The sequence below is a fragment of the Sorex araneus genome, chromosome 1 (assembly GCF_027595985.1).
Source record: "Sorex araneus isolate mSorAra2 chromosome 1, mSorAra2.pri, whole genome shotgun sequence".
Classification (NCBI taxonomy): domain Eukaryota; kingdom Metazoa; phylum Chordata; class Mammalia; order Eulipotyphla; family Soricidae; genus Sorex; species Sorex araneus.
Genome location: NC_073302.1, coordinates 365,287,298 through 365,314,766, shown reverse-complemented (window position 1 = coordinate 365,314,766; position 27,469 = coordinate 365,287,298). Strand labels below are relative to the sequence as shown.

General features: G+C 49.9%; 1 protein-coding gene across 2 annotated transcripts in view; it reads left to right on the top strand.

Moving 5' to 3' along the window:
- The window catches only part of SNX10 (sorting nexin 10), a 68,785-nt gene that overhangs the window by 19,114 nt on the left and 22,202 nt on the right, over positions 1-27,469 (top strand). For both annotated transcript variants that reach the window (XM_055146517.1, XM_055146525.1), the window contains one exon: positions 15,503-15,549. In XM_055146517.1, the coding sequence (XP_055002492.1) occupies positions 15,526-15,549 (24 nt within the window). In that variant the 5' untranslated portion in view covers positions 15,503-15,525. The remainder of the gene's footprint in view (positions 1-15,502; positions 15,550-27,469) is intronic.

Sequence of the window (27,469 nt, the reverse complement as noted above, 5' to 3'; positions counted from 1 at the left end):
GGTTTCACACTGATGGATTCAGGCAGAAAAGCGGGGCGTGTGAGAGGCCAGCAGGCCCCGGAGCCCCTTGTGACTTCCCTGTCCTTTGCTGCTGCCTTCAGCAGTGAGCGATGCGAAGTGACGGTGACTGGCTTGGGCCCTGGCTCTCCAGGGTTGCTCTGGTCACTGCCCTCCCCGTCCCTTTCTCCCCACCTGCCAATCCATTGCTCTCCTTTCCCACGGAGCCTGGCAAGTCCTTGAGGTTTTCAGGCAGCAGGAACCATAAATTAGAGTCAACACAGCCTTGGCCTTTGAGAAAGTAAAAAAAAAAATTTTTTTTTAATTGAATCACAGTGCTTCAGTAAAGACACAGTGAGACTGTTACAAAGTTGTTCATGATTGGGTTTTGGTTATATAATGTTCGAACACGCGTCCCTTCACCAGTGTACATTCCCCACCGCCAGAGTCCCCAGTTTCCCTGCCGCCCTGCCTGCCTCCCTCTGTGGCGGTCGCTTTTCTTCTGTCTCAGCCTCTGGGAACTTTCAGGGGCCTATTTGGGAAGGCTGCAGGGACAGCAGCTGGGGGGCTGGAGGTGGGGGCTGGGCTGCTATAGATCCCGAGTGGGTCCGGCTGTCACCCCTCTAGTGGAAATCGGGAAGCAAGCAGGCCCAGGAAAATACCGGCCCAAACCAGCCTCCCTTGTTCTCTGCCGGAGCATCCAGGGAGCAGCCCTGAGACCAGCTCCAGAAGCTTCTGGCTCTGCTCATGCCGAGTGGTCCCTGGCCTGCACAGATGCGGAGGGTCCTGCCCTCAGGCCCGACACTGCCTGGGCAAGTGGCACCTTCTCTGACTACCCAGTGTGGATTCATACCCTGGTGTGGGTCCCGTTTCATTAGCATGTTAAGTGTGGGCATGACTTTTAGTATTAAAACAAGGGGAAAGCAGCAGTCTGGAGAGAACCCAGTGGGCTGTGCTTGCGGGAGCCCTGGCTTTGATCCTGGCCCGCGTGGTCTTCTGAACGCCGGCAGGAGAGACCTCTGAACACAGTGCCAGGACTAGCCGCTGAGCACTGCTGGGTGTAGCCTATAAAACAAAAGGGAGTGAGGAGGGGCTAGAGCGATAGTACAGCGGGCAGGGTATTTGCCTTGGACATGGTCAACCCGGGTTCATGCCCCAGCATCCCATATGGTTCCCTGAGCACCCCTAGGAGTGATTCCTGAGTGCAGAGCCAGGAGTAACCCCTGGGCATTGCTGAGTGTGACCCAAAAAGCCAAAAAAATTTGAAAAAAAACCCACCCATAAAACCAAAAACAAGGGAGCGAACAGGAGGATGGGGAAGTTGGTGAGGGGTTGGCTCAGCACAAACTGGTTTGGTCTTGCTTCCTCTGGTAACTTCTGGTAACCTTCTCCCTCAGACTTGGGCTGTTCAAGGAGCATCCCTGGCTGCCCCTCTGAGGTGAGAAGGAGCCTAGCGCCCCTGCACCAGGGTTCACCCTGATGCAGCTTTGGGTTGGCGCCTTATCCCCAGCTGGCCTCAGGACCAAGATTTAGTGAAGTCGGTGGCCCCCACGATGACTTATGTGAGGCGGGAAGAAGAGAGATGGTCACTTTCTCCTGTTCCTCTCCTGACGCTGAAGGCTGGGTCTGACGGTCTACAGTGAGCCCCTGCACGGTGCGGCCAGAGCCCCGCCAGCCCGCCACGTGTCTTGTCAGATTCTAAGAAAGCTTGAGGTGACTCAGGATTACCGACTGTTTGCTATTTATATAAAGGCCTTAGTCCGGGAGAGACAGGGAGCATGTGCTCTGCCCGCAGGAGGCCTGGGTTTAATCTCAGTGCCACGTGTCCCTGGACACCTACTAGAAATGACCCCCAGCCCCAAGCACTCAGTGGGGTGTAGCTTTTGAGCACCACTGGGTCCCCAAACAAAAAAATTTCCAGACCTTTCCAACCAGATATAATCCCTGACATTTTATAAAAAAATAATATTTTGATATCCCCCAAATAGGAAAGATGTAATCTAAGAATTAGGGTTTATACATTGATCTTCTAAGTCCCCTGCAAATTCATTTCCTTTTAATGCTTCCTTCTCTGGAAGCAACTTGGTTGTTGAACGACATTGACTCAGTGGAAAGTCATGATGTTATTACTTACAAACAGGAGCTTATTTTTGTCATAATAAAAACTGAAAGAAAGATGGAGGCTTGTGAAAACTCTCTTTAAAAAAATTTTTTTATTAGTGAATCACTGTGGGGTACAGTTACAGACTTACAGACTTTCGTGCTTGTGTTTCAGTCATACAGTGATCAAGTACCCATCCCTCTACCAGTGTCCATTCTCCACCACTGATGGTCCCAGGATCCCTCCCACCACCCCCGCCCCATCCCTGCCACCCCACCCCGCCTCTGTGGCAGGCTGGTTCCCTTTTGCTCTCTCTCCTTTTGGGTGTGAAAACTCTTGATTGTAGAGGTTTTATATATATATAAAAGAAACACATTGAATGGCAAGAATGATTATTTACATGAGTGGGTGTGGAGAGGATGACCAGAAATGCTTTACCACTTCAGTCATATTTCTCTCTTGTGATGCTGGCGCTTGAATCCAGGACGCAACACGAGTGCTCCCCTGTGAGCTCTCCCCGTGCTGTTGCCAGGTGTGATACCACGTGCCACTGATCAGGGTCTCCTGAGCAGCCTGGACTATATGATCACACTAGTTACAGGTGATGGTTTTCTGTCCCCCCCCCTTTTTTTTTTGGAGTGGGTATTCCCACCTGGTGGTGCTTAGGGCTTACTCCTGGCTCTGTGCTCAGGGATCACTCCTGACAGGGCTTGGGGGACTGTCTGGGATGCTGGTTCTCAAACCCCAGTCAGCCACATGCAAGGAGTGCCCACTGTACTGTCGCTCCAGGTCAAGATATTTCTGTTATATTTAAATTTTTATTTTATTTATTTTATTTATTTATTTGCTTTTTGGATCACACCCGGCGATGCACAGGGATTACTCCTGGCTCTGCACTCAGGAATTACCCCTGGCGGTGCTCAGGGGACCATATGGGATGCTGGGAATCGAACCCGGGTCAGCCACGTGCAAGGCAAACGCCCTACCCGCTGTGCTATTGCTCAAACCCTAAATTTTTATTTTTTATGTTTTGGAGTGATAGCACAGTGGGTAGGGCATTTGCCTTGCATGCGGCCGACCTGGGTTTGATTCCTCCACCCCTCTCAGAGAGCCCGGCAAGCTACTGAGAGTATCTTGCTCGCACGGCAGAGCCTGGCAAGCTACCCGTGGCGTATTCAATATGCCAAAAACAGTGACAGCAAGTCTCACAATGGAGACATTACTGGTGCCTGCTCGAGCAAATCGATGAGCAAGGGATGACAGTGATACAGTGATTTTTTTGGCCACCCAGTGGTCTTCGATTACACTCCTGGCTCTTTACTCCGGTAGGGCTTGGGGACCACATGGGGTGCCAGAAATGAACCCAGGCTGACCATGAGCAAGGCAAGCGCCCTACCTATTGTACTATTGCTCCAGCCCCTGGGTGATGATTTTACTTTTTTGCCTGACTGGTATTATTTTAAATTTAAATTGAAAAAAATCTGTCAGAAGTTAAATGCTTTAAAATATTTTTAGAGGCCAGAGAGAATTATATTGAGATAATGTGCTCATGGTACTTGCCTTCATGTGGCCAACCTCAGTTTGGTCTCTGACACTACCTGTCCCCTGAGCACTGCCAGGAGTAAGTCCTGAGCACTTTCAGATGTGGCCCAAACTGACCAGTTTTTCTTTAGAGTCCAGAGGCCCATCACCTACTCAACAGGTGCAGGTGCTAATCCGGCAATTTCTTTCTTTCTTTCTTTCTTTCTTTTTTTTTTTTTACACCTGGCGATGCACAGGGGTTACTCCTGGCTCTGTGCTCAGGAATTACTCCTGGTGGTGCTCAGGGGACATATGGGGATGCTGGAAATCGAACCCGGGTCGGCTGAAGGCAAACACCCTACCCACTGTGCTATTGCTCCAGCCCCTGATTCGGCAATTTCTGATAGCTGGTTTAAGATTTTGTTTCTGGGAGAGTGAAAACAGTGAAATCTCATTTTCACAACAGGCCTTTGAACTGAAATAACTCCATTTTGGGCCTCTGTTTTGTTCACTTCTTCTTCAAGCTGGAAGTGTGTTGCCCTGTTGTATGTTCCCCCTCCCTGTCACCCTGACTCCCGTCTCACTCTCCCCCAACCCTGGAATTCTCACGGTGGAGAGCTAGAAGAGCAGGAATTCCTAAATTGACCTTAGAGATGACCGATAAGATAGGATCACGGGAGGTTCAAAATGACCTAAAGCGTTCAGATTATGTGACCTGCTTATTCCCCTTTTCCATTCCCAAAGTAGTCTTATGGTGAAAGGGTAGTTTTCTTTCTTTTTTTCTTTTTATTTAGAATATTGAACTTTGTTTTCTACCACAGTTTTCTAATATGAACTAGCAGTTGACAAGTAAAACCTCCTGGCAGTGAAATGTAAAGAGGGTGATTTATTGACCTGTGTGGAGTACTGTGAAAGAGAGTTAAAATAAATCATATGTGACTTTTCTAACTAAACAAAATAAGTGCCTAAAGATTAGGGGGCTGATATTTATCTTGTATACTTTGGGGAAGGTTTTTACCACATGATTAACAGTAATATTGAAGTTAAGTCAGTTATACCTTAAGCTTTTCGCTTTCCCACCATTAAAAGCAAGAGAACAGGCTACTTTGGCTAAGAAACCAGAGTATGCTCCTCCAACTGGTGAGAGGCAGGTAACCAGCCTTACATATCCAGCCTGTGCCTCTGGATAGATAACGAGAAGCGGAGTGTAATCTCGTTTATTTTCTCTGGCTTCTTACTTTGGATGACCCCCTCCACTGCGGCTGCAAGGAGTCACCTTCCTTTTCCTAGATGTGACTTGCAACCTTTTTGCCTTTTGCATAAAATCACCTCTTGCCCTCTTGCCCCCATCGTTAAGGCATTGCAAGATAAGGTTAAAGGATCACCAACACACACAGTGGAGCCACTGGGATTCAAGTCTCACATCTGTTGATCAGTCATTTGAACATAACTTGTGAACACCTGCATTGATTAAGTCAGATATGGGTAATATTGCCACCTGCCTCACGGGCTTTCTGTAAGGATATATGTCGTTGTGTAGAACAGGGACTGTTCATTAAAACACTCTCTCTGTGTTGGCTGTTGTTATCTTTTCAAGCTGTTGCATCCTGTGAAGCCAATGTGAGATTGGGGTCTGCAGACCTGTGTTTGATGCACACCCTACCACTTCTGAGTCGGTGACCTTGAATGGTTAACCTCTGTGAATGTCAGCGTCCCTCTGGGCTGCAGCATATCACATGCTGGCTGGGTGGACCATGTGTGAAGTTGTCACAAAGTGCCTGAGCACTTGTCCACTGTAGGGAACTCAGATGTTATTGTTTGCCTGCCTCGTAGAAGTCACCTCTCTCACCTGAGATCCTGTAGTCTGCTTGGCTGTACCTACTCCATGAGTTGATGTATTCATTTGTTTTCTTGTGTGCATGTGTACATGCGTGCACATACATATATGTCTTCTACAGAACATGTATTTTCTGTTTTGTTGATTTATTCTTTGATTATCTCAGTTATTTGTTCATTTATCCACTTCATTCTCATTCTCATTCTCATTCTCATTCTCATTCTCATTCTCATTCTCATTCTCTGTCTCTGTCTCTGTCTGTCTCTGTCTCTGTCTCTCTGTTTTTCTCTCTCTCTTCCACCCCTGTCTCCTCTTATTGAGAAATCATTTACTGAGAATTGACTAAGTGTGTTAGTTCAAAATCTACCATTATTGCAACTGGAGTTCAGGAGGGAAACGGTGAGAACCTGAGCCAGGTTCGTCATGTTGCAGGCTGCGAGAAGGGAATGAACTTTAGGAGCTCTTAGAGAGGATTGGGCAGGCCTGCCGGCCAGTTGGGTTTGAAGGGCAAGGAAAAGGAATGAACCACAGGCATTTCTGGGGTTCTCACCTGATCATTACATGGGTGCCCACAACATCATAAAATGGGTAATGAGAGGTGGTAGAGTTGGCTAGGCCACGAGGGGCAGGGTTGGACACAGTACATCAGAGGGGCCACAGAATGTCTGGATGGAGCTGTTTACCAGGACCAAGCTGCTTTTTGTTTGTTTTTGTTTTTGTGTTACACCCAGTGGTGTTCAGGGCTTACTCCTGACTCTGAGCTCGGGGATCACTCTTGGCGGGGTGTTGGGGATTGACCCTATGTTGGCTGCATGCAAAGCAAGTTCCTTAACCTCTGTACTATGTCTCCAGCCCCCTAAAACCTAGTTTCTTAAACTCTGGTTTTTGTTTTTTGTTGTTTTTTTTTTCTTTTTGGGTCACACCCAGCGATGCTCAGGGGTTACTCCTGGCTCTGCACTCAGGAATTACTCCTGGAAGTGCTTGGGGGACCATATGGGATGCCGGGGATCGAACCCGGATCGGCCGAGTGCAAGGCAAACGCCCTACCCACTGTGCTATCGCTCCGGCCCCTCTTAAACTCTGGATTGTAATATTACGATGGGCGGTTGTATAACCGACTGTGGGTTGTGAAAAAAAAAATCTTAAAAATTTGTTTTTGAGGGTCTAGGGAAAGAACTCAACAGACTGAGAACATGCTTTGCATGCAGGTGGCTCATGCTTGATCTCTGTGTGAGCACCCCTAGCACCACTGAAAGTGACCCCAAGCACTGAGCTAGCAATAGTCCCTGAGTATCACTACATGTGGCCCATAACACTAAAATTAAAAAAAAAAAGATAGGGGGTCACATTTGGCAGTGCCTAGGGGCTACTCCTGGCTCAATGCTGGGTGTGGGGAGGGTTGGGTCACTTCTGGCAGTATTGGGGGATCCTGTGGAATCAGGGATCATATCTATTCCTCCAGCATGCAAAAATGAACTTTAGCCCATTGAACTCTCTTCCTGCCCTTCAACATTTGTTTTAAAATAAATTCCCTTAAGGTTGATTATCCTGGGGGCTGGAGTGATAGCACAGCGGGCAGAGCGTTTGCCTTGCATGCGGCCGACCTGGGTTCAATTCCCAGCATCCCATATGGTCCCCTGAGCACTGCCAGGAGTAATTCCTGAGTTCATGAGTCAGGAGTAACCCCTGTGCATCTCCGGGTGTGACCCAAAAAGAAAAAAAAAAGAAAGATTATCCAGGCCTGGAGCTATAACACAGTGGATAGGGCATTTGCTTTGCACGAGGCTGATCTGGGTTTATGGTCCTCTGAGCACTGCCAGGAGTGATTCCTTAGCAAAAGCCAGGAGTAAGCCCAGAAGCAAAAACAATACATGACAAAAAAAAAGATTATTATCCATAAACTATATGTATGCTGATTTTCTGTGCCTGTATGCCCGGGGTCCTGTAAATATTTTTGGTTGCAAGTGGAAAAAGATTCAATTCAGAAGGCATTGAACTTGGCTGCCTCTGAGCTCACCTCTGAGCTGGCCTCTGACGTGGTTCTAATTCTGGATTTTTTGTGCATGGACTGGGTGGTGGGAAGGTCTCCTCAGAGACGTTCCAGGAGCTGGTAATCTGCCTGGATGGAGCCACAGGGGCGGACAAGAAATGAAATGAAAGAGAGAGATTAGGTTGATCAGCCCCTGGGGAAGGACTGAAGCCAGGTAACTGGAGCCAGAAATGAAAGAGGTTGTGGGGGCAGTAATTGGATGTCAGAAGTGAACTCGGAGGGGAATCGTGAAGGTAGGGTTAAAGTTCTAGTGGCTTTTAAAACCTCTTATGGAAAGGTAAGTTGGGTGAGAAAGAGGAAGTGAGAAAAGGAAGGGTGGGTTTTCTGCAACCTGAGGGGCTTTTTCTCTCCTCTCCTCCCCTTTCTTTCTTCTTCTAGTTTTTGGGCCATTCTCAGTAGTGCTCAGGACTCCTGGCTCTGTGCTCCGGCTCCTGGTGAGGTTCAGTGGATCATCTAGGTTGCTGGAACCCAGGTTGCCCTAAGCAAGGCTGGCTTCCTTGTCTACTGGACTGTCTCTCCAGCCCCTCCTTCCCTCCCTCCCTCCCTCCCTTTTTTTTTTTTTTTTTGCTTTTTGGGTCACACCTGGTGGTGCACAAGGGTTACTCCTGGCTCTGCACTCAGGAATCACCCCTGGCAGTGCTCAGGGGACCATATGGGATGCTGGGAATTGAACCCGGGTCGGCCACATGCAAGGCAAACGCCCTACCTGCTGTGCTATTGCTCCAGCCCCTCCCTCCCTCACTTTCTTCCTCTCCTTCGTTCATTCTTTTTTTTTTTTTTTGCCCACATCTGGCAATGCCCAGGGACTCCTCTCAGCTCTGTGCTCCGGGGCTGTGCCTGGCCGTAGTGATTGGGAGCACTTTGGGTGCTGGGAGTCTGACCCAAGGATCCCATTGAATGGTCTCTCAGGCTCTTAGTTGCCTATTTCTTCTTGTTTTGCTCTGGGGCCATCCCTGGTCTTGCACGTGGGGATAGCCACCATATGCAGTGCTGGGGATCTAACAAGTAAGGCCAGTACCTCAACCCCCTGTCCCGTTAGCTCTCAGGTCATTAGTTCTCCATGTTGAAGACCAGTTTCTGGTGGATTGCTCATCCCTGGAAACCCCATTGTGGATTAACATGAAGTCACAGGCATGAAGGAGGTTGCCTAACAATGTGGATCCCAGGATGCTAGTCATCAGGGTTCAGAAAAAGTACAGGGTGTGTGGAGGAAGTTCGGGAATAAGAAAGGGGAACTTGGAGGTGGGAAGATACCAGGAGGTGCAGAGGAAGGAGCTGCAGCTTGCTTTGGGTTCAAAACAATTTTATTTGCATAAGTTTAGATGAAAGACAGAGTTTAGTGCTCTTTCACCTTATACCTGCAGCCGGCCTGGCAGCCACCTGGGAACGGAAGCTAAAGACTCCTGACCCAGTGAACTTTGTTCAGTGATTCCCAAAGCAGGCTGGGGTCTACCTAGCAAGGAGAAGGGGGCTGCACCGTGCTGTAAAGCACAGAGACTGTTTAGGGCTGACGGGAGAGTCAGGCTTTGCAAATAGGAGGAAAGGGAAGGCCTCTTGGGGGAGCCTGGGAGGCCTGTGCAGGCTGCAGGGAAGTCACAACTGATCTGGTTTAGAATTCCACTTCCTGCTCGGGGGGTGCAGGCCAAGAAGCGCAGTACGGGAGTTTGGTTCTTAGTGCTTCGAGGATTGCCTATATTGCTTTCCAAGAGGGGTTCTGGAGAGTGCCACGATATGTCCCAAATGTGGGATATGAAGTAGGAGAAAAACAAATGCCCCAAAGCAACAGAAAGCGAAAACTGGTCTGCAGCGGGGAGCTGGGTGTGGGGGGATGAGGGAACCCCAGGGCAGTGAGCACTGGGGAAGCGTGTGGCAAGGGATTGCGTTACACATGAAGCCCTGTCATTAACAGTATTGTCAACCAAGAAGACAAGATAAAATTAAAAAAAGAAATCACCCCCATTCTTTTTTTGGGTGGGGGGGGTACATCCAGTGGTGCTCAGGATTGACTCTGGGATCACTCCCTGCAGGGATCAGCAAACCTATAGTTGGTCCCGGGGATTGAAGCCTGGTGTGCCACTTTCTTTTCTTTTTTAAAACACATCTTATTTGTTTATCTGTTTTGCTTTTTGGGTCATACCCAGTGATACTCAGGGGTTGCTCCTGGCTGTGCACTCAAGAATATTTTGGCAGTGCTCGGGGTACCATATGGGATGCTGGGGATCGAACCCAGGTCAGCCACGTGCAAAGCAAATGGCCTACCCACTGTACTATCACTCTGGCCCCTGGTCTGCCACTTTCAAGCGGCATACCCTACCTGCTATACTGTAGCTCCAGCCCCCTAAAATCCCACTTTGGCAGGAGACAGGGCACAGGGACTAAGGCATTTTCTTGCACTTGGCTAATGCTCTTTGAGCCATTTCCTGGTTTCCTACATTCTTTTTTATTTTTCTTTTTTTAATAGGTGGGACCACTTAAGTACTATATATATATATATATATATATATATATATATAGTGCCAGGGACTGAACTCCAGGCCCTCACACATGCAAGACAAGTGTTCTACCTCTGAGCTACACCCTGAGCTCTTAAGCTCTATTCTTTTTGGAACATTTTAATTCTGCTATGCAGTATTGTCAACTATGGTACATTACATCCTTTGTCTTTTGATGATGGAGTTGTGAAAGTTCTTTATAGAAAAGATACAAGTCTCTTATCATCTATGTGGTTTACAAATACTTACGTTCTGTGATGCTTAGACCGCTCAAGGCTTCCTGGACTCCTCATATGGGTTCTGTATTTCAAAGCTCTTCTTGGCATTGCTTGGAGATGGTGTCTTCTCCCTGTCCCCACTGCTCTGGATTCCCTCTGTTCGACCTCTGTGTGTTCTCAGAGTAGTAGTGGAAGTGGGGCTAAACTGTGTACAGCAGACAGACTGCATGCTTTGCATGCCTGGAAGTTTGGGATTGATCACAGGTACCATATGGTTTCCGGCCCACTGCCTATACTGATCTCTGAACTCAGAGCTGGGAGCAACTCCTGAGCACCACTGGGTGTAGCCTCTCCCCTCCCCCCCAAAAAAGAAGAAAATATATTGTGTCTGGAGACGTACTACCTGAGAAGAGCATCTGCCTTGCGCACAGCTGACCTGGGCTTGATCCCTGGCACCCCATGGAGTCCCTTGAGCACCACTAGAAAGAATTCCTGAGCACAGAGCCAGGAGTAAGCCCTGATTACTGCTGGTTTGGGTGTGGCCCCCACACCAACAAATGTGTGACTGGGAAAATTCAATCAATAGAAAGCATGTGGTGTGAAACAGAAACCTTCTCGCCATCCCCCTTTAACTCTACTGTCTAGACTTTTAGTACTAAGCATTGTCCACAGGGTCCTCCGTGATGGTTTGGATCCAGTTGAAACATTTCCTTTTCCAGCCTGCATAGTCTGACGTGGTGTGTAGCATCTCAGGACTGACATTAGGGTTACAGGTTGCCCCTGCCCGGGTGGGTAGAGGTCAAGGCCTTTGTGAGCCTTAAGACCCCAGCTTTGACCCTTTGTTCTAGTGATGTGGCGGCGTGGATGGCCGCGGCGCTGGGGAGAATTGGGCAGGGGATCTGAGCTGAACTGGACTGGAGCTTGCCTGGCTGCACGTCTTGGACCTGAATCGCTCTGGCCTTCTCTGTTCTTCCCTGCAAATAACCCCACACCTCTCTCTCAGGGTTGGCTGTGAAGGTTCGCTATGCCAGGAAGCACAGATCGCTCTGTTGCAGGAATCGAATCAGTTAGGGGAGACAGATTATATAATTACTACGATGATGTGGGGGGGGGGTCTCCATACCCCACGTGGCCATAGTGGGCAGGGAGAGCCAAGAGTTGTGTGAGAAACTGGACCAGAAATTAAATAATGGACATGGAAGCATGCAGCATCGTGAAAGCAAGGCTTTTTGTTGGTGTTCTAGAAAGATTGGGAGTCCAGTAGACAGAGGTCACTGCAACAGATCACCACAAGCATTTTATTCCTTCGAATGCAAGCGCCTCATCTGGTTCCTCATTGGCTGAGCACTGTGGTGTGTATAGTCTTATGGGCCATCATCGAAGCTTTCTTGGATAATTTGCCTGTGTGCAGCCCTGGGGATTGGTTGGGCGTGGGAAGTGGGTCTCCATCCCCGTTTGTGCTCCTGCTGCGGGAAGGCTCCCCTGGGGTTTGGGCTTTTAAGCACAGGGGCACTCTCTACTCGGATCTCCTTCTAAAACCCTAGCTGTCAGTTGGTGAGTCATTATGCAGGCACGCTGCCAACAATTTGCCAGTTCGGGTTCAATGCTTTATCTTGAAAAGGGGCCGCCGCTGGCCTTATTTGGCGCAGGGGGGCTTGCTGAGCAGAACCATGGAAGAGCAGTGGGAGTTGGAGCGGGAATTGGTAGGGGTGAGGCACGGGAGTACAGGATCATCTGGGCAGAGGTTGGGCTGCACAGAGCTTCGGGCTGTGTGAGGAACCGTGGCCACATATCCAGCTGGATGTGACCCGGGAATCATCCTAACACTCGAGTTACGCTGTCCAGCCTCCGTGCCCTGCACCCTCCAGTCCCAGGGCCGAGAGGTTGTTTTTTCTTTGCTAGGTGACCCCATCTTCCAGGTCAGTGTGTAAGTGCCACTTCTCAGTAAAACCCTCCCTGGGGGCAGGCCTTCCTGCACCCCCGCAGCCCCCTTCCTCATGATGGTGCGTCCTTTCTTTTTCCTCCCATACCGAGGTAGGCAGGGAGGTGGTGGAGCCCCTCGGCAGTGAGTCTTGGGACGTACCAAAACCAAGACGATCCGCAGACTCACTCTGGTGGCAGCCTTTTGTGCTAGCCCCAAAGTACAAAGACTGGACCCCCTGGGGAGATGCTTCCCAGGAACCAAGAGTGAGGAGAGACTTTTGCATAAACAAAAGCCCCCGATCCCCCCCCCAAAAAATCCCCATGGGAATAGAAAAGAAGACTCCCAGAAGTTCAGAGCCCCTCTTCTTTAAACCCTGGCCACAGCTTTGATCTGCCTAGAGACCCCCAGCTTGGGAATGTAGAGAAAAGCCCTTCCCCAAAGCTCTCTCCTCTCGCAGAGAGGCCTGTGTTCTCCCTTGAACATCTGTCTTTTTTTCTCCCTCCCTCCTCCTCCCTTCCCTCCTCCCTTCCTCCCCTCCTCCCCTCCCTCCTCCCCTCCCTCCTCCCCTCCCTCCCTCTCCTTCCTCTCTCTCCTTCCTTCCTTCCTTCCTTCCTTCCTTCCTTCCTTCCTTCCTTCCTTCCTTCCTTCCTTCCTTCCTTCCTTCCTTCCTTCCTTCCTTCCTTCCTTCCTTCCTTCCTTCCTTCCTGTTTTTGGGTCACATTGGCAATGCTCAGGATTTAGCCCTAGCTCTGAGCTGAGGGATCATACCTGGTGGGCTCTGGGGACCACATGGGTTGCTGGGGATTGAACCTGGTCCAACTGCGTGTAAGCTATATGTATTTCAAAAGTACCCGCTGTATTTCAAAGTGGCTCTGGCCACTTTAATGCATTTTTCCCCTGGGTTTTGTTTCTTAGGGTTTTTCTTGTCTATTTTGGGACCATACCCTGTGATGATCAGGGGTTACTCCTGGTTCTTTACTCAGGAATTACTCTTGGCAGTGCTTGGGGGACCATATGGGATGCTGGGGATTGAACCCAGGTTGGTTGTGTGCAAGGCAAGTACCTTACCTGCTTTGCTATCGCTCCAGCCCCAAATGCATTTTTTTTTCTACCTCCCTTTTAGTTTAGTTTTTGTTTTTGTGTTTGGGACCACACCTAGCTGTTGGTCCTCCTCTCAGGAATCACTCCCGGCGGTGCTCAGGTGACCATATAGGATACTGGGGGTCAGACCCAGGTTGCTTGCATGCATGGCAAGCATCCTACCCACTGTACTATTGCCCCGGCCCCTTTCCCTCCATTTTAAATAAAATCTCTTTCCTTCACCATTTGCCTTCTGAAGTGCCTTCTGCAGGAAGTGGCTGTCACCCTGGGGAACCTGGGCCGAAGTCAGGACTGATTTGCTCCTCGGAATCACAGCTCCCCGGAGACTCAGGGGTTGGGGAGTCATTCCTACTGCATCCGCATCTAGTGGGGCTCCAGTGGGGGGCAGCCTCAGGGATACCTCGAGGGCAGGAGGACCCTAGTGTCCTCTTAGGTACAGGGCAGGGCAGCTGTTGACCAGCCCCGGCCTCCCCAGGCAGCCTGAGTCAGTTGAAGCCACACGGGAGGGCAGTCTGTCTGTCTGTCTGTCTTTTCGTAAAATTTCTTCTGCTCCTGGTCCTGGACTCCCCATCACATTTCCATATCAGAGTCCTGACATCTGGCTCTGCAGGCAGTGTGTGCCCCTCCTTGCACGAGGACTCATCCCCGCGTCTCCCTCGACAGACTGCCTTTCCTCCCCCCCCCACAAACCTCTGCAAGAGTCCTGTGCCGCCCTAAGAAATGACCACTGGAGTCCTCAACTGAAACTGCTCCTCTCCCAGGAACTGCAGGCCAGTCACCCTCCAGGTCTGGATAGTGGGTTGGACCATGTCCTTATAGGGGTCTCACGTCTGCATCTCTCCCGGCTTTGCCTCTCTTCACATGGCATCTCTCCCTCCTTCTCCTCCCTTTCTCTCTCTTCCTCTCTACCTCTCCTTCTCCGTCCTCTCTTCCCTCTCCCTCCCCTTCTCCCTTCCCTCTCTCCCTCTCTTTTCCTTCCTTTCTCTCCCTCTCCTTTTTTTCTTTTTTGGGCCACATCCAGAGATGCACAGGGGCCACTTCTGGCTCTGCACTCAGGAACCTCTGGCAGTGCTCAGGGGACCATATGGGATGCTGGGAATTAAACCCGGATTGGCTGCGTGTAAAGACAAACCCCCTAACTGATGTGCTATGGCTCCAGCCTCTCTCTCCCTCTCCTCCTCTCTCCCTCCTTCTTCCTCTCCTTCCTCTCCTTCTTCCTCTCCATTCCTCCTTCTCTCCCTCCCTTTCCTTCTCCCTCTCCCTCTGATCTTTTCCACTTTTCCACTTTCACTTCTCAAGTCCCTTCTCTTGGGTTTTAGGCTCATCCAAGCTGGTCTCAGTCACCCAGTGGAATCTGCTAAGACCCTTTCTCCAAACCAGCCCCCACCCTTCCGCCCAGTGCAGGGAGGAGCTTCCTCTTTACTGCAGGGGCTCTTTGCTCCCCTGCATGGGGGGTCTCTGCCTGGGGCCACAGCAGGCAGCAGCTGGGAGCATAGCTCTTGTCCTTGACTCTACTCTTTCAAGGAGTGTTTCTCAGCTGGGGGCCAGGTGGCCTCTGTGGACCCCAGGAGATCCCAAGAGTACTACAATGCAAAATTGCACCCTTGGTGGGGGTCGTGCAGAAAGGGATTAGGGGGCAAACCGGTCAGACACATAGAAAGAGAACACGGAGGGAAGGTTCACAATCCGAAACGGGTTGAGCAGCATCGTTCTCTAGCACCGGCACTGTCTGTGGGTGATGATAAGCGGAGAGTGCCCGGGCTGCTGAGGGCAGCGCTGCCATTTCTCTTTCTCAGGGAGCAGGGGCTAACTCCAGAGCCCCGCGGGCTGGCATGCACGGGCAGTCTGGCTGCCTGATGGGAGGGTTGGATTCATGATGCTGGCCTTGCCCCCCTCCACTGCATCCCCCCACTCCCACCACCGAATCTCCGTGTGGTCTCTAGTGGGAGGGAGGAGGTGTGGACCTGCTCTTGGCGCCTCCTGCCCCTTTTCCTCCTCAACTGCCAGTGGCCAGTCCGCTCTGTCCCCACGGTCCCCACTCCAGCTCCTGACTCAGTCTGGCTCTGCATTGCTTCCAGGTGAAGGGTCTGTCACCACGCACAGCTGTGGGCTGGCCAGGCCAGGACTGAGTCCTGGGGAGGCTGTGGGCAGGGGGAGGGGGAGCGATTTGCCTGCTGGGGGTGTGGGTGGACAGGTCTGAGGCCACGGCTGCACCAGTTTGGAGATTGCAAGTCACCTAGCATGGCCCTCTTATCTTTCAGATTCATCCTGTCCTGGGTTGAAGATGTTTCCGGAAGAAGAGAAAGAGGTATGTCCTCCCAGAGCGGAAAGTAAACCAGCGGCGGCACCTTCATGCGTTAAGTGTTTTTGCTTGTTTCTGCATTAGCCTTTCTGTCCATTCTCCCACCATCTCTGGTGGAGCCGGTTATGGGTAGGGTTAGGGTTAGGACTCCCTGTACGGTGGGTCGTCCTGAAGAAGGGGTGCAGAGAGACCAAGACTCCCCCAGCCCTCGGACACGGCAGCTTCCTGGGCCTTCGGGGCGGGGCTCTGGCTCACTTCTGCTGCTGACCACAGCGTGTCCAAGTTTCTCTTCCTGATCCCTGGCCCCGCCACACTCTGCCTTCCGCCCCACCTCTGCCTTCTCGGTTTTCTACTTCCTCCCCTCTCCTTGAATTCTCTCACTTCTGCTGAGCATCCAGGGAGGGCCGGAGAGATTGTACAGGGGTCAAGGCACTTGCCTGGTGCACAGTCAACCTTGGTTCAATCCCTGGCACCACTGGGACTGACTCCCAAGCATGGAGCCTAGAAGAGCCCCTGAGTGCCCCTGGGTGTGACCCACACCCCTACCAACAGCTCCTCCCCCCCAATAAAAATCCAGAGACATTGTCATCACTTTCCTTATTGCCCTGCATGTCACCATGTCACCTGTTTGGGGTTTTTTTGTTTTTAATTTTGGGGGGAAGGTCATACCTAATACTTAGGAATTACTCCTGGTGGTGCTCAGGGGGCCATATGGGATGCTGGGGATTGAACCCAGGTCAGCCACCTGCAAGGCAAGCTGTGCTGTCTCTCTGGGCCCTGCGTGGTCTCTTTGCTGTTGGTTTTCACAGTGCCAGGGATTGAACCCAGGACCTCACACGGGGAAGGCAGATGCTCTACTGCTGTGCCAGTTTCACAGTTCTGTTTGTCTCTGGGAGTTCTGGGCCTGGCGCCACACAGTGTGGCAAGGCTGGCCTTCCTAAGCCCCACTTGGCTTTGCCTTGCCACCTTTCTCCAGCCGTTTCTCAGCCACTGTTCCCCACCGTTTCCCAAGCCTGTTTCGGGCCTGCGCCCCTCTGCTGGGCCCATTGACCCCCTTGTCTTATGCTCTGGCCCCCCATTTGCGTGGCTCCCACCTGTGAGCCCTTGGGATATCCTGGGCCCCGCTGAAGGTTGTCTTCCTGCTCACTTCCCTCCGCCCAGACCCTGGGTTCCAGTTCTCCCCTGCACTTCAGGACTGGCTCCCCATTTTCAAAGGCAGTGTTCTGGTTTGGTTTATTATTATTTTTTTATTATTAGTTATCTTTTTTGCCCCTTACCCTTTATATAAACACTGTGGTTTACAAAGTTGTTCATGGTGATTTGTTCCAGGCATCCAGTATTCCAGCACCAGTCCCACCACCATCACACCATCTCTCTGAGTTCTGTTTTTTTTTTTTTTTGGGGGGGGGGGGAGGGTCACACCTGGTAATGCACAGGGGTTCCTCCTGACTCTCTGCACTCAGGAATCATCCCTGGTGGTGCTCAGGGGACTATATGGGATGCTGGGAATCGAACCCGGGTTGGCTACGTGCAAGACAAATGTCTTACCCGCTGTGCTATTGCTCCAGCTGCTCTGATTTGTTTTTAAGGTTTTTTTGTTTTTTTCCCCCTTAAGGGATAGAGGTTTAGATCCACCCTAGAGGCAGTCAGGGGCTATTACTGGTTCTGTGCTCAGGGGGTGACCCCTGGTGATGTCCAGGGGACCATTTGTGATAGTGGGGATTGCACCAGGTCAGCTGCCCACGAGGCCTGTTCTTTACTCCCTGTACTGTCTCTCCAGCCCTTAAACTAGACTTGTTCCTTTTTTTCCTTTTCCCTTTTTCTGTTTGTTTTTTGAGTGACATCTAGTGGTGCTCAGCGCTTACTCCTATCTCTGGGCTCAAAGATCACTGTGGGGGTGGGGGAGGAGGGAAATGGAGGGGTGGGGCTTGAGCTGGGCTTAGCTGCCTGCAAGGCTGATGCCTTAGCACCTGTATCTCTCCTGCTCCCAAACTCGTGTTTCATCTGCTTGCAAGGTGTATAGTAAAGTGAGTACAGTACTTAATCTCAGGTGACCAACCCGGGGCGTTTTTCACTAATCTCTCTCCTGTAGAACTAAGAATAGATGTTTTTAATACCCCTTAAAGTCCCTGTGTCCCCGTGTCTCTTCTTGGCAGTCCCTTGTTCCCCTTTGTCCCAGGGATACCCTGCACAGTCCCCACAATCAGATCGATGCCCTCTGTCTGCCACGCTTCTGGGATCCAGCTCATTCTTTAGGAAATCTCTGCTTGGGGACATCGGTCAGACTCTGAGTCTTCCTTGACCACCTTTCTTTTCTTTTAATTTATAAATTTAATTTTTATAAAGTTCGTAATGGTTCATTACATTTAATATTCAAACACCAGTCCCACCACCGTGTACCTTCCCACCACCATAAAAGGAAAGTGTGTGAGGTTTGTTGTACTTCATCCTGGAGCCATTTAAGCCCTTGTATAAGAGATTACAAGCATGTATGTTAAACCCAAACAAATGTGTGCTACTTTTGGTACAGTGCTGGGCTAGAGTATAAGAGGTCCAGGATGTTCTATGGCGTTTTCTTCCGGGAGCTTAATTTCAGGGTCTCTGGATCTTGGCCCTTGATGAGATTATATGGTGCCAGGGCAGTTTGTGGGTGTGACTGCCAAGCTGCTGGAAAACTGGGGAGCTGGGTGGGAGGCGGCTCAGTCCCACTTTGAGCAAGTTTGGAGATCTCAGTCACGGGTCCTGCATACCTGGGTTTTTCTGCAGGTTCCCTCTGAGGTGAGGCTCATCTGAGCCTGTAGAGAGTGGCCTTGGGTATGGCGGTGGTTGGGTTCTGGAGGTTTTTGGCTGCCAGGGTTCTGCTTGGGGCAGGGAGGGAAACTCAACCTGCCCCCCTCTGAGTTGCCCTGGTGAAGACAGCCTGGTGTGGGGTCAGGATGTTCTATGGCACTGTCTCCTGGACCACTCTTCCTTTTGACAACACCTGTGGGTTTGGGGTTCTCCCAACCAGCCTCAGTTGTTTGGGAGGGGGCCTCCCCAGCAGGTACCACTCCTGGTGATACCTAGTGCCTCTGAGCCTGGCGGTCAGGTGCTTAGCCTGGCGAAGCCCTGGCATGAGCTTGGGACCTTGCGCATGCCAAACAGTGCTCGAAGCCTCAGCTGCCTTCCCCAGCCCAGTGATGTTCAGCTTTGATAGCCCTGTCACTGTCACTGTCATCGTTCATCGGTTTGCTCGAGCAGGCACCAGTAAGGTCTCCATTGTGAGACTTGTTGTTACTGTTTTTGGCATATTGAATATGCACAGGTAGCCAAAGCTCTGCCATGCACGAGAAAGGGTCACAGCATCGCCGAGAATGCCGAGAATGCCGTTGTTCACCATTACGGTTTACTCCCCAGAAAGGAATAGCACCAGTAGCACCAAGGGAAAGACACGGGGACATACTGAGAGGGTCCAGGAGGAGCTGTTGGCCACCTTCTCCCAGTGGCACTTGCCTCGCAGCGTTTGCTGTTGTGACACATCACACAGAGCCATGCTGGCTGGAGACCTTGGCTGCTCTTTGCCTTTTTGTTTGGGTTCAGTCACATGCTGCACCCCCCTCTCCTCTCCCACCCCGAACCCCTCCACCCACCGTGGACCTTTGGCATCCCTTATCTCCAGATCCCCACGAGGTCTGGGCTGCGCTAACTCAGTGTGCTCCTAGCACCCAGGAAGTGGATTCAGATTCTCCAGAGGCGAAAGCTCAGAAAACTAGGACATGCCTGTCGTGCAGGACATTCTCGGAGGCCTAGGAGGTGTCTCCCAAGGGTTCAGGCCTCCCCTTGGGTAAGGTGATTGTGGCTTGTGTGTGTTTTTAGGGGGGTTACACCCGGTGGTGCTCTAGGGTGGCCCCTAGTGGTCATGCAGTGCTTGAATCCCGCTCCTGCACGGCCCGTTCTTGGAGCCGTTGCCCTGGCAGTGCTGAGTGGGAGGACTTTTGGTGTTTTGTTTTGTTTTGTTTTGTTTTTGAGTGAAGTTACTCATTACTCCACTCCTGCATGAGTCTGATTACTGGGCACGTGCTGTTGGGCCTGTGTGTGGGCAGACACTGATGGACTATTCCAAAGGCTCACTTTTCCTTTTTCCTGGTTTCTGGGGCTTACTCCTGTCTCTGTGCTCAGGGATGACGTGTGGTGGGGCCATATGTGATGCTGGGGGATCAAAGCCAAGTTGGCTGTGTACAAGGACGTGCCTTAGCTTTTGAACTATCTCTCTGGCCTCCTCAAGGGCACATTTTAAAAGGTGTTCTTGGGCTAGAGAGATAGTATAGGTGCTAAGATGTTTGCTTTGCACATGGCAGACCCAGGTTCGATCCCCAGCCCAGCAGAAAGCCCCCTGAGCACCACCAGGAGTGACCACAGTGAGCACAGAGCCCAGGAGTCCACTAGGTGTGGCCCACCTAAATAAATAAATTCCGGGGCCAGAGCAATAGTACAGTGGGTAGGGCGTTTGCCTTGTATGGGTCCTACCTGGGTTCGATCCCTGACATCCCATATGGTCCCCCAAGCACTGCCAGCAGTGGTTCCCAGTGCAGAACCAGGAGGAACCTCTGAGCATCACTGGGACTGACCCCCAAAGCCAAAATAATAAATAATAGAATTCATCCTAGAAGTTTTTTTTTTCTTTTTTTTTTTCTTTTTTTCTGTGGGGGCTCCCTCAGCGCTGCTCATGGCTTACTCCTGGCACTTATCTCAGGAATGACTCCTGACAGAGCTCAGGGGGCCATGTAGGATGCTGGCATGGAACTTGGGTTGGCCACATACAAGGCAAGTGCCCTACCCGCTGTATTATCACCCCAGCCCCTAAAAGTTGCTTTTATGCAGCAGGAAACAATAAGAACAGTGACTTTTTTTTTTTCTAATTAGAAGCAGCTCTGTCTTTTTCCTGGTTGGTTTAATCTCTTGGGGTTTTAAAAAAATTGTCAGCTCATATTAATTAATAAGTAGTAGACATTTTAACACAGAGAAAGCATTTTATTGACTTAGTATGAGTGAGTAATTTATTTAGGGGGAGGTGGGTTCAGCCACACCTGGGGATACTCAAGGACTGTTTCTGGTTCTGTGCTCGGAGATCACTCCGGGTAGTGGTCCGGGGACCACATGCGGTATTGGGGGTGGAATTAAGGGTGGGTGTGTTCGGGGTCAGCTCCTTAATCCCTGTACTATCTCTCCAGCTCAGTCATTCATTACAAAAAAAGCAGATGATAACAGTAAGATTTTTTTTTTTTAATTTTGTTCTGCTTTTGGGCCATACCTGGTGATGCTCAGGTGTTACTCCTGGCAGTGCTCAGGGGATCATATGGGATGCCAGGGATGGAGCCTGGGCTGGCTGTGCAAGGCAAGTGTCCTACTCACTGTACTATTACTCTGCTCTGCCCTTGAGGATCTTAAATATGCAAAACAATTCAATGGGTGTGTGTGTGCGGGGGGGGGGGGGGGGGGGGAGGGGGGGGAGCCAACTGAGAAAGAGGTGCAGTGTTCAGAAGTTGTCTCTGGCCTCGGCTGGCTGGGCTGGGTTAGGGATCTCTGTGGATCATGGACCCGCCTGTTTCCACACATGGCCAGAGTAGCTTCAAATGCATCCCTCTTGGCACCACCCAGTCCCCTCACTGCCACCGCCTCCCTGCATCTCTCCTGCCTTCCCTGGCCCAGGCCTGTTCTCACTCCTTATTTAGGAGCTGTGGGGGCTCTGTGTATCTGGGCCCTGCATCGTCACAGATGTTCTAGCCTCTGCTTGGCGCGCTCTCTCCCCACAGGCTGCTGATTGGCTAACTCCTCCTGAACCTGCTCCCCAGCCTAAAAAAAGGTGTTTCTAACGCCTCCCTCCAGATAAAGGTATTTTTATCTCCCCACTCAGCCTGACAGTACCCTGTACTCTGCCATGCCTCAGAGAAGTGGGGGAGGGCTGGGTTGAGACTTTAATTAGCCCAATGGCTGATGGCTTAGGGGGAAATAATTCAGGTCCCACCTCACAGCATCTGTCAGGACCAAATGCAGCATCACTATTGTAGGTTTGTGTGTGTGTGTGTGTGTGTGTGTGTGTGCAGGTATTTCCCACCTGGCACCCCAGCTGATACTGCTGATCCATCAGGAGGCCGGCTTGTGAATGGAGACCGAGTGACCATCTTTGTTCAGGATGCAGGTGGCCCCAGGAAGAGGGACATCTTGTGCCTCACTGTGTCAGATGAGGACTTTGGTGATTTTTATTATTATTTCGGATCTGTGTGTGTGGAGGGGAGTGCCTCCGGAAGCCAAGGCAGCCTCTCGCGTTCAAATAACGTTATTGCTGCCATCAATCTAGAGGGCGGGAACCAGCAAGGGCGAGTCTCACTCCCTTGTTAGTTAAACATGTTCCATTTGCACATGGTTTGAATTCCCCAGAGAGCAGTCTCCAGGCTGATGGATCTTCCCATAAAAAAAGGCCTTGGCATTGGGCCATTGTAAAATGAGAATGAATTCAGATTCAGTCAGGCGTGCAGCTTTAATTTACAATTAAAATATTATGGTTACATATTTTAATAAGAATAATTAGATGGCCCCCACTGAGTCAACGCTTCTGGTTAATGAGACAGAACCCGGACTCCTAATGAAAAGGCAGGTGACTGTAACTGGAAACTCATTTCAGACGGGGCCTTTGTCCAGCCTGGCAGTTGGGCTCTTTTTATATTCTAAAGGCAGAGGAGCAGGTTTTGAGTGAGGAGCCTCGCCTGCAGCCAGGTTGAACCCATCATCTGGGATGTGGGAATCAGCAGCTTCTTCCTGCCCCCAGCCTGAGCTCTGGAACCCTCGTTCCAGCCCTCTCCAAAGGTACTGGGTTTGCTCCTTGCCCGTTGCTCAGAGGCCTACAGGTGACAGTCCTGTCCATGTGATGGAACTTGAAGGGAAAAATACCCTAGAGTGTGGGACATGTGAGTGGGATGTGTGCGTGTGTGTGTATGTATGTGTGGGGTGTGTGTATATGTGTGTGGTGTATATATGTGTGTATGTGTATGTCTGGTGTGTATGTGTGTGTGGTGTATATATGGTATGTGGGACATGTGCGTGGTATGTGTATGTAGTATATATGTAAGTGTATGTATAGTGTATGTGTGTATGGTGTGTGCGTATGTGTGTGTGGTGTGTGTGGTGTGTGTATGTCTGTGGTGGGTATGTGGTGTGTATGTGTGTATGGTGTGTGTATGTGTTTGTGGTGTGTATGGTGTGTGTATGTGTGTGGTGTGTGTATATCTTTGGTGGGTGTGTGTGGTGTGTGTTTATGTGTGTGTGGTGTGTATGTTTGTGGTGTGTATGGTGTGTGTATGTGTGTGGTGTGTGTATATCTTTCGTGGGTGTGTGTGTATGTGTGTTGTGTGTATGTGTATGGTATGTGTGTGTATGTGTGTGTGGTGTGTGTATGTGTGTATGGTGTGTATTGGTGTGTGTGGTGTGTGTGTATGTGTGTGATGGGTGTGTGTGTATGGGTGTGTGGTGTGTGTATGTGGGGGGGTATACGTGTATGGGGCATGTGTGTGTTTGTGTGTGTGTGTGTGTGTGTACCTGCTTGCCTTTCCTTGACCACAATGCTGAGTCTGTAGAGATTTTATTCATTGAGAAAAAGTTTATTCCTCTTCACGTGTGCAACTTTTCCCTGGCATTTATCGCTGGCACCACGTTTATAACTGTACATGCATCTGCTGGGTGTCAGGGACACGCTGGCCGGGTGAAGGTGCTGCAGGCCACGACCCATGGAAGTTCAAGCACCTGCCCTGTGGGGGAGAAGAGACCCCGGGAAGATGGGGAGGGATGTGCCAGCCGGCTCTGCTGTCTTGGGCTCACTCGGGGAAAGCCGCTTTCTGGCTGGGAAGCCGAGTGGAAGTGGACGGGGCTGCAGCCCGTGAGTAGCGCTAAGGAAGACTTCGCCATGTCTCGATGCTGGGAACTCTAAGGGAAGGTGGGCCCGGATTTCTCTCTCGGTGTTGAACCCCTTAGTGCTCAGCTTCCAGGACCTAAACCAGGGCTGGGGCGGGGGCTGACGGTGGTGGAGTCAAACTCAGGACCTGCTTGGTATGTGCTCCCCCATTTGAGCTGCCTTCCCGCCCCACTTCATTTACACTTTCTATTCACTTATTTTTGACCCACACCCAGCGGTGCTTAGGAGGTACTCCCGGCTCTGCAGGGGTTGCTTCTGGGCTGCGCGGGCAACCATGTAGCTAGTGCCTGGGTCAAACCCAGGCCCCCACATGCAAAACCTGGGCTCAGCTCATTGAACTCTCTCTAGCTCCCAGATGGATATAAGTATACATATTTAATTTTATATTCTATGCACATATTTATATATAAATAAAATATAAATGTATAGAATATACATTGTATCATATATTTGAATACATGTATTTTATACATATGTTTTATTTTATTTTTATTTTGTGGTGTGAAAGATTGAACTTCACACATGCAAGGCAAATGCCCTACATCTGAGCTCCAGCCCTGAGCCCCTTTCTCCCAGTTTGGAACCGTAAAGACTCCGGGCAGCTGCAGTGCATGGCAAGCAGTTTATTCCTGTACTCTCACTCTGGCCATCCTCTAGATTTAAAAGGATTTTTCATGGTAGATTATTTTTAAAAAATATGAAAGAAAGAAAAAAACAGAAAATTGGAATTTCCCCAGTCTTTTTCTAGCATGATGGTTTGTTTGATTCCGCTCCTTCCTGTCCCTTCATCGTTGTTGTTTGTGCTGATATTGCCGTGACAGGGTGACAGGGTGGCACTCGCATCTGGCTGTGACGCTCGTACTTCCACTCTGGAGCTCACCAGAGGCCACACATCGGACTGTGATGCTTGCTCGCCAGTGTTCCCTGAGGTCTGTGTGCCTGTGGTTGGTGGGGGTGGGGGTGGAGGTTGCTCCTGGCAACTCCTGGGTGGGAGCCCTACTTATGTGAGGATATGGTGCTCACTGTGATATGGTGCTCACAGCTCACGCATGTACTCCCCAGATCTGGTGCTGTGTGGCTATGGTGCTCGCACACCCGCTGAGAGGTGGGGGGGGGCCACCCTGGGCCGTGGCATCTGCTCACACCTGGCTCTAATCTTGCCAGGAGTTGCTTGTGCAGTGACCAGGCTCCAATACACTCAGTGCTTATGCAACACCAGGGTTTTCTTTTAGTTTGTCTTGTTTGGGGGCTGTCCTATCTCTCTGGCCCCTAGAGTGTGTCTTTTGGGTTCTTTCTTTCTTTGGCCTTCTAGCTCACACCTGGCGATGATGCTCAGAGATTCCTCTTGACTCTGCACTCAGGAATTCCTCCTGGCGGTGCTCAGGGGACCATGTGGGATGCCAGGGATCGAACCTGGATCGGCCTTGTGTAAGGCAAACGCCCTCCCCATTAAACTATCGCTCCAGCCCCTGCGTTATTTCCTATAGATATTATTAGGAAAAAAGGAAAGGATAGGTGCAATATTTCTCTACCTTCCAGGTTTGTTAATTGTAAGAATACAGGACACAAAAGTGGCTAAATTTGATTTGGATATTGTTCTGTGGGAATCCCCAAAAGAACCATGGTGGATGGGACACTGGTTGAATCCCATCGTCATTAATTGGTGCCTACAGAATCAGAGCTCAGCACGTTTTATTTGGGTGAATGAGTGAAGGAAGGAAGGAATCTCCTGTTTAAGTATGTAAACCTGTAAAACACTACTTTGGAATAGAGAGAAAGATGTCCTGAGATATTGAGGGGGAAAAAATGAAGCAGACTTGCGGTGCTGGAAAGATAGTACAGTGGGTAGGGCTCTTGCCTTGCATGTGACTGGTTCAGGTTTGATCCCTGGCATCCCATACGGTCCCCTGAACACCACTAGGAGTAATTCCTGAATGCAGAGCCAGGAGGAACCCCTGAGTATTGCCATGGGGTGACTCAAAAACAACAAAAATATTTGAATTGTATTTTTGTTTTGGGGCCACACCAAGTGGTGGTCGTGTGCTAGGGATGGAGCCCAGGGCTTCTGCCTGTGAAGTGTGCACTTGGTCCATTTCCTGCCTCTCCCGTCCTATGTGTTGAGTTTTGAGATCTTTTTTAGAGTCTGCAAACAACCTAGAAGGGATTTTTGTAGGAATTGCATTAGCCCCGTGGATCAATATGGGGATAATTTCTCTCTCTACGAGGTTGAGTTTTGCAGTCTGTGAACACAGTATATGCCTGTGTTTACATAGACCCAAACTTTGATTTCTTTCAACATCTTTTCAGTATACAGAATGTGTATGCTTCGCTTTTTTAATCTTGGTAAATATTGGATAGATCAACTCTCAACATTTCAGGAGTACTTACTCTGCGGTAATATATGCTTAGTATTAAGAAAGGTGGGAGGCAGAGTCTTTGAAAGGCCAGCAGGAAGTTTCCGAATAACATGTTGTTTGAGCTGCTGCTTTAGCAGATAGCAGTGCAGACAGCTTTTCTCCTCCAGACAACGCAATTAGATCGGAATTGGGAATCGCCTGAGATTTATTCTTCTAACAATTCTGAAAGCATGGGATTTGAAGTAGGCATGCCTGAGTTTGAAACCTAGCCCTGCCTTACTGGCCATTGGCTTTGGGCCTGTCATTTCAAACTCCCAAACCTTATTTCTCTTATCTGGAGAGTAGGCTGATATTATCACCAACCTCTTTGGATTATTGTCAAGATTAGAACAAACCCCGTGTAGACACTTTCTCTCAGTGCCTCCAGTCAACACAGCTGATGTTATTGTTTATTTATGGTCAGGTCAAAGCAAAAAAAAAAAAGGAAAAGAATAAAACCAAAGTGGATGGACAGATGAAATATCCTCACCCCCTGGGTTGAGGGTACACTGAAACTAATGAGTGATGATTATTAAGAGAACACAGGAAATGAGCTTTCAGGGGCAGGTGCATGCACCCAGTCCAGCTTTGCTCCCCGGTAATCCCATATGGTTCCCTGAGCACTACCAGGAGTAATTCTTGAGTGCAGAGCCAGGAATAACTTCTGAGCATCGCCACGCGTGGCCCCCAAACCAAAACCTGAAAAATGAGCTTTCCAGAGAGTCCAGCAGTCTCTCTTCTGAAGCCTGTCTTCACGTGGCGAACAGTAGGGATCAGTAGGTTTAAATTTTTAATTCTACTCTGCCTGGCTTCTTCCTTCAAACTGGATATAGTCATTAGGCCCAAGAAGTCATTAAAATGTTTAATAAGGTTATTAAATTGACTAACTGCTGCTGCAGAAGCAATTTTCATGGGAAATCCGTTTGATTCTAGGTATAGAGCTCGGAGCAGCTCTCGGCGCTGACAAGCTGTCAGCATTGCTTTGAAGGACGGCAGGAGGCATGGTGAGGGATGCAGCTAATTAAGGGTTTCTGAGTGACCCTCGGTTTCCTGTGTGTGCTCTCCTGAGCAGGAAGTGTGGCAAAACTTCCTTAATTCCCACTAATTACAGGACAGGGGAGGAAAGGGCCCCCTGAGTTTGAGAATGTTTGGGAAAAAAAAACCACTTTTATTACTTTCCAGTCCATATTTTAATTTTGACAAGGCTAACAAATTGTTGTCTGGTGCAGATCTTCAGGGACCCAAGTTATTGAAGCCTTCAGACTGATTTTTCAATCATTTCTGTGTAAAAAGGTGCTTCTGGAGTCCTTGAGGGTACCCAGGAAGAGTTTGTTCTCATAGACTGCGAGCATCACCCTGTAGCCTTCTGCTGTTAATTGGCCTCCCCTTGGAGGAAGGAGTTTGTTAAATGAAGATAAACTTTAGACCAGCTGCTAAATGACTTATCATTAATTCATGGAGTCCACGAACCCAAGTGGATGAGCCCTTTTTAAAATTTCAACTGGAGTTTGAACTCGAATGTTTTTTTCCCTCCCTCTATTGAAGGCAAGTCATTCATTCCTGCAGCCATTTATTTATTCGTTAA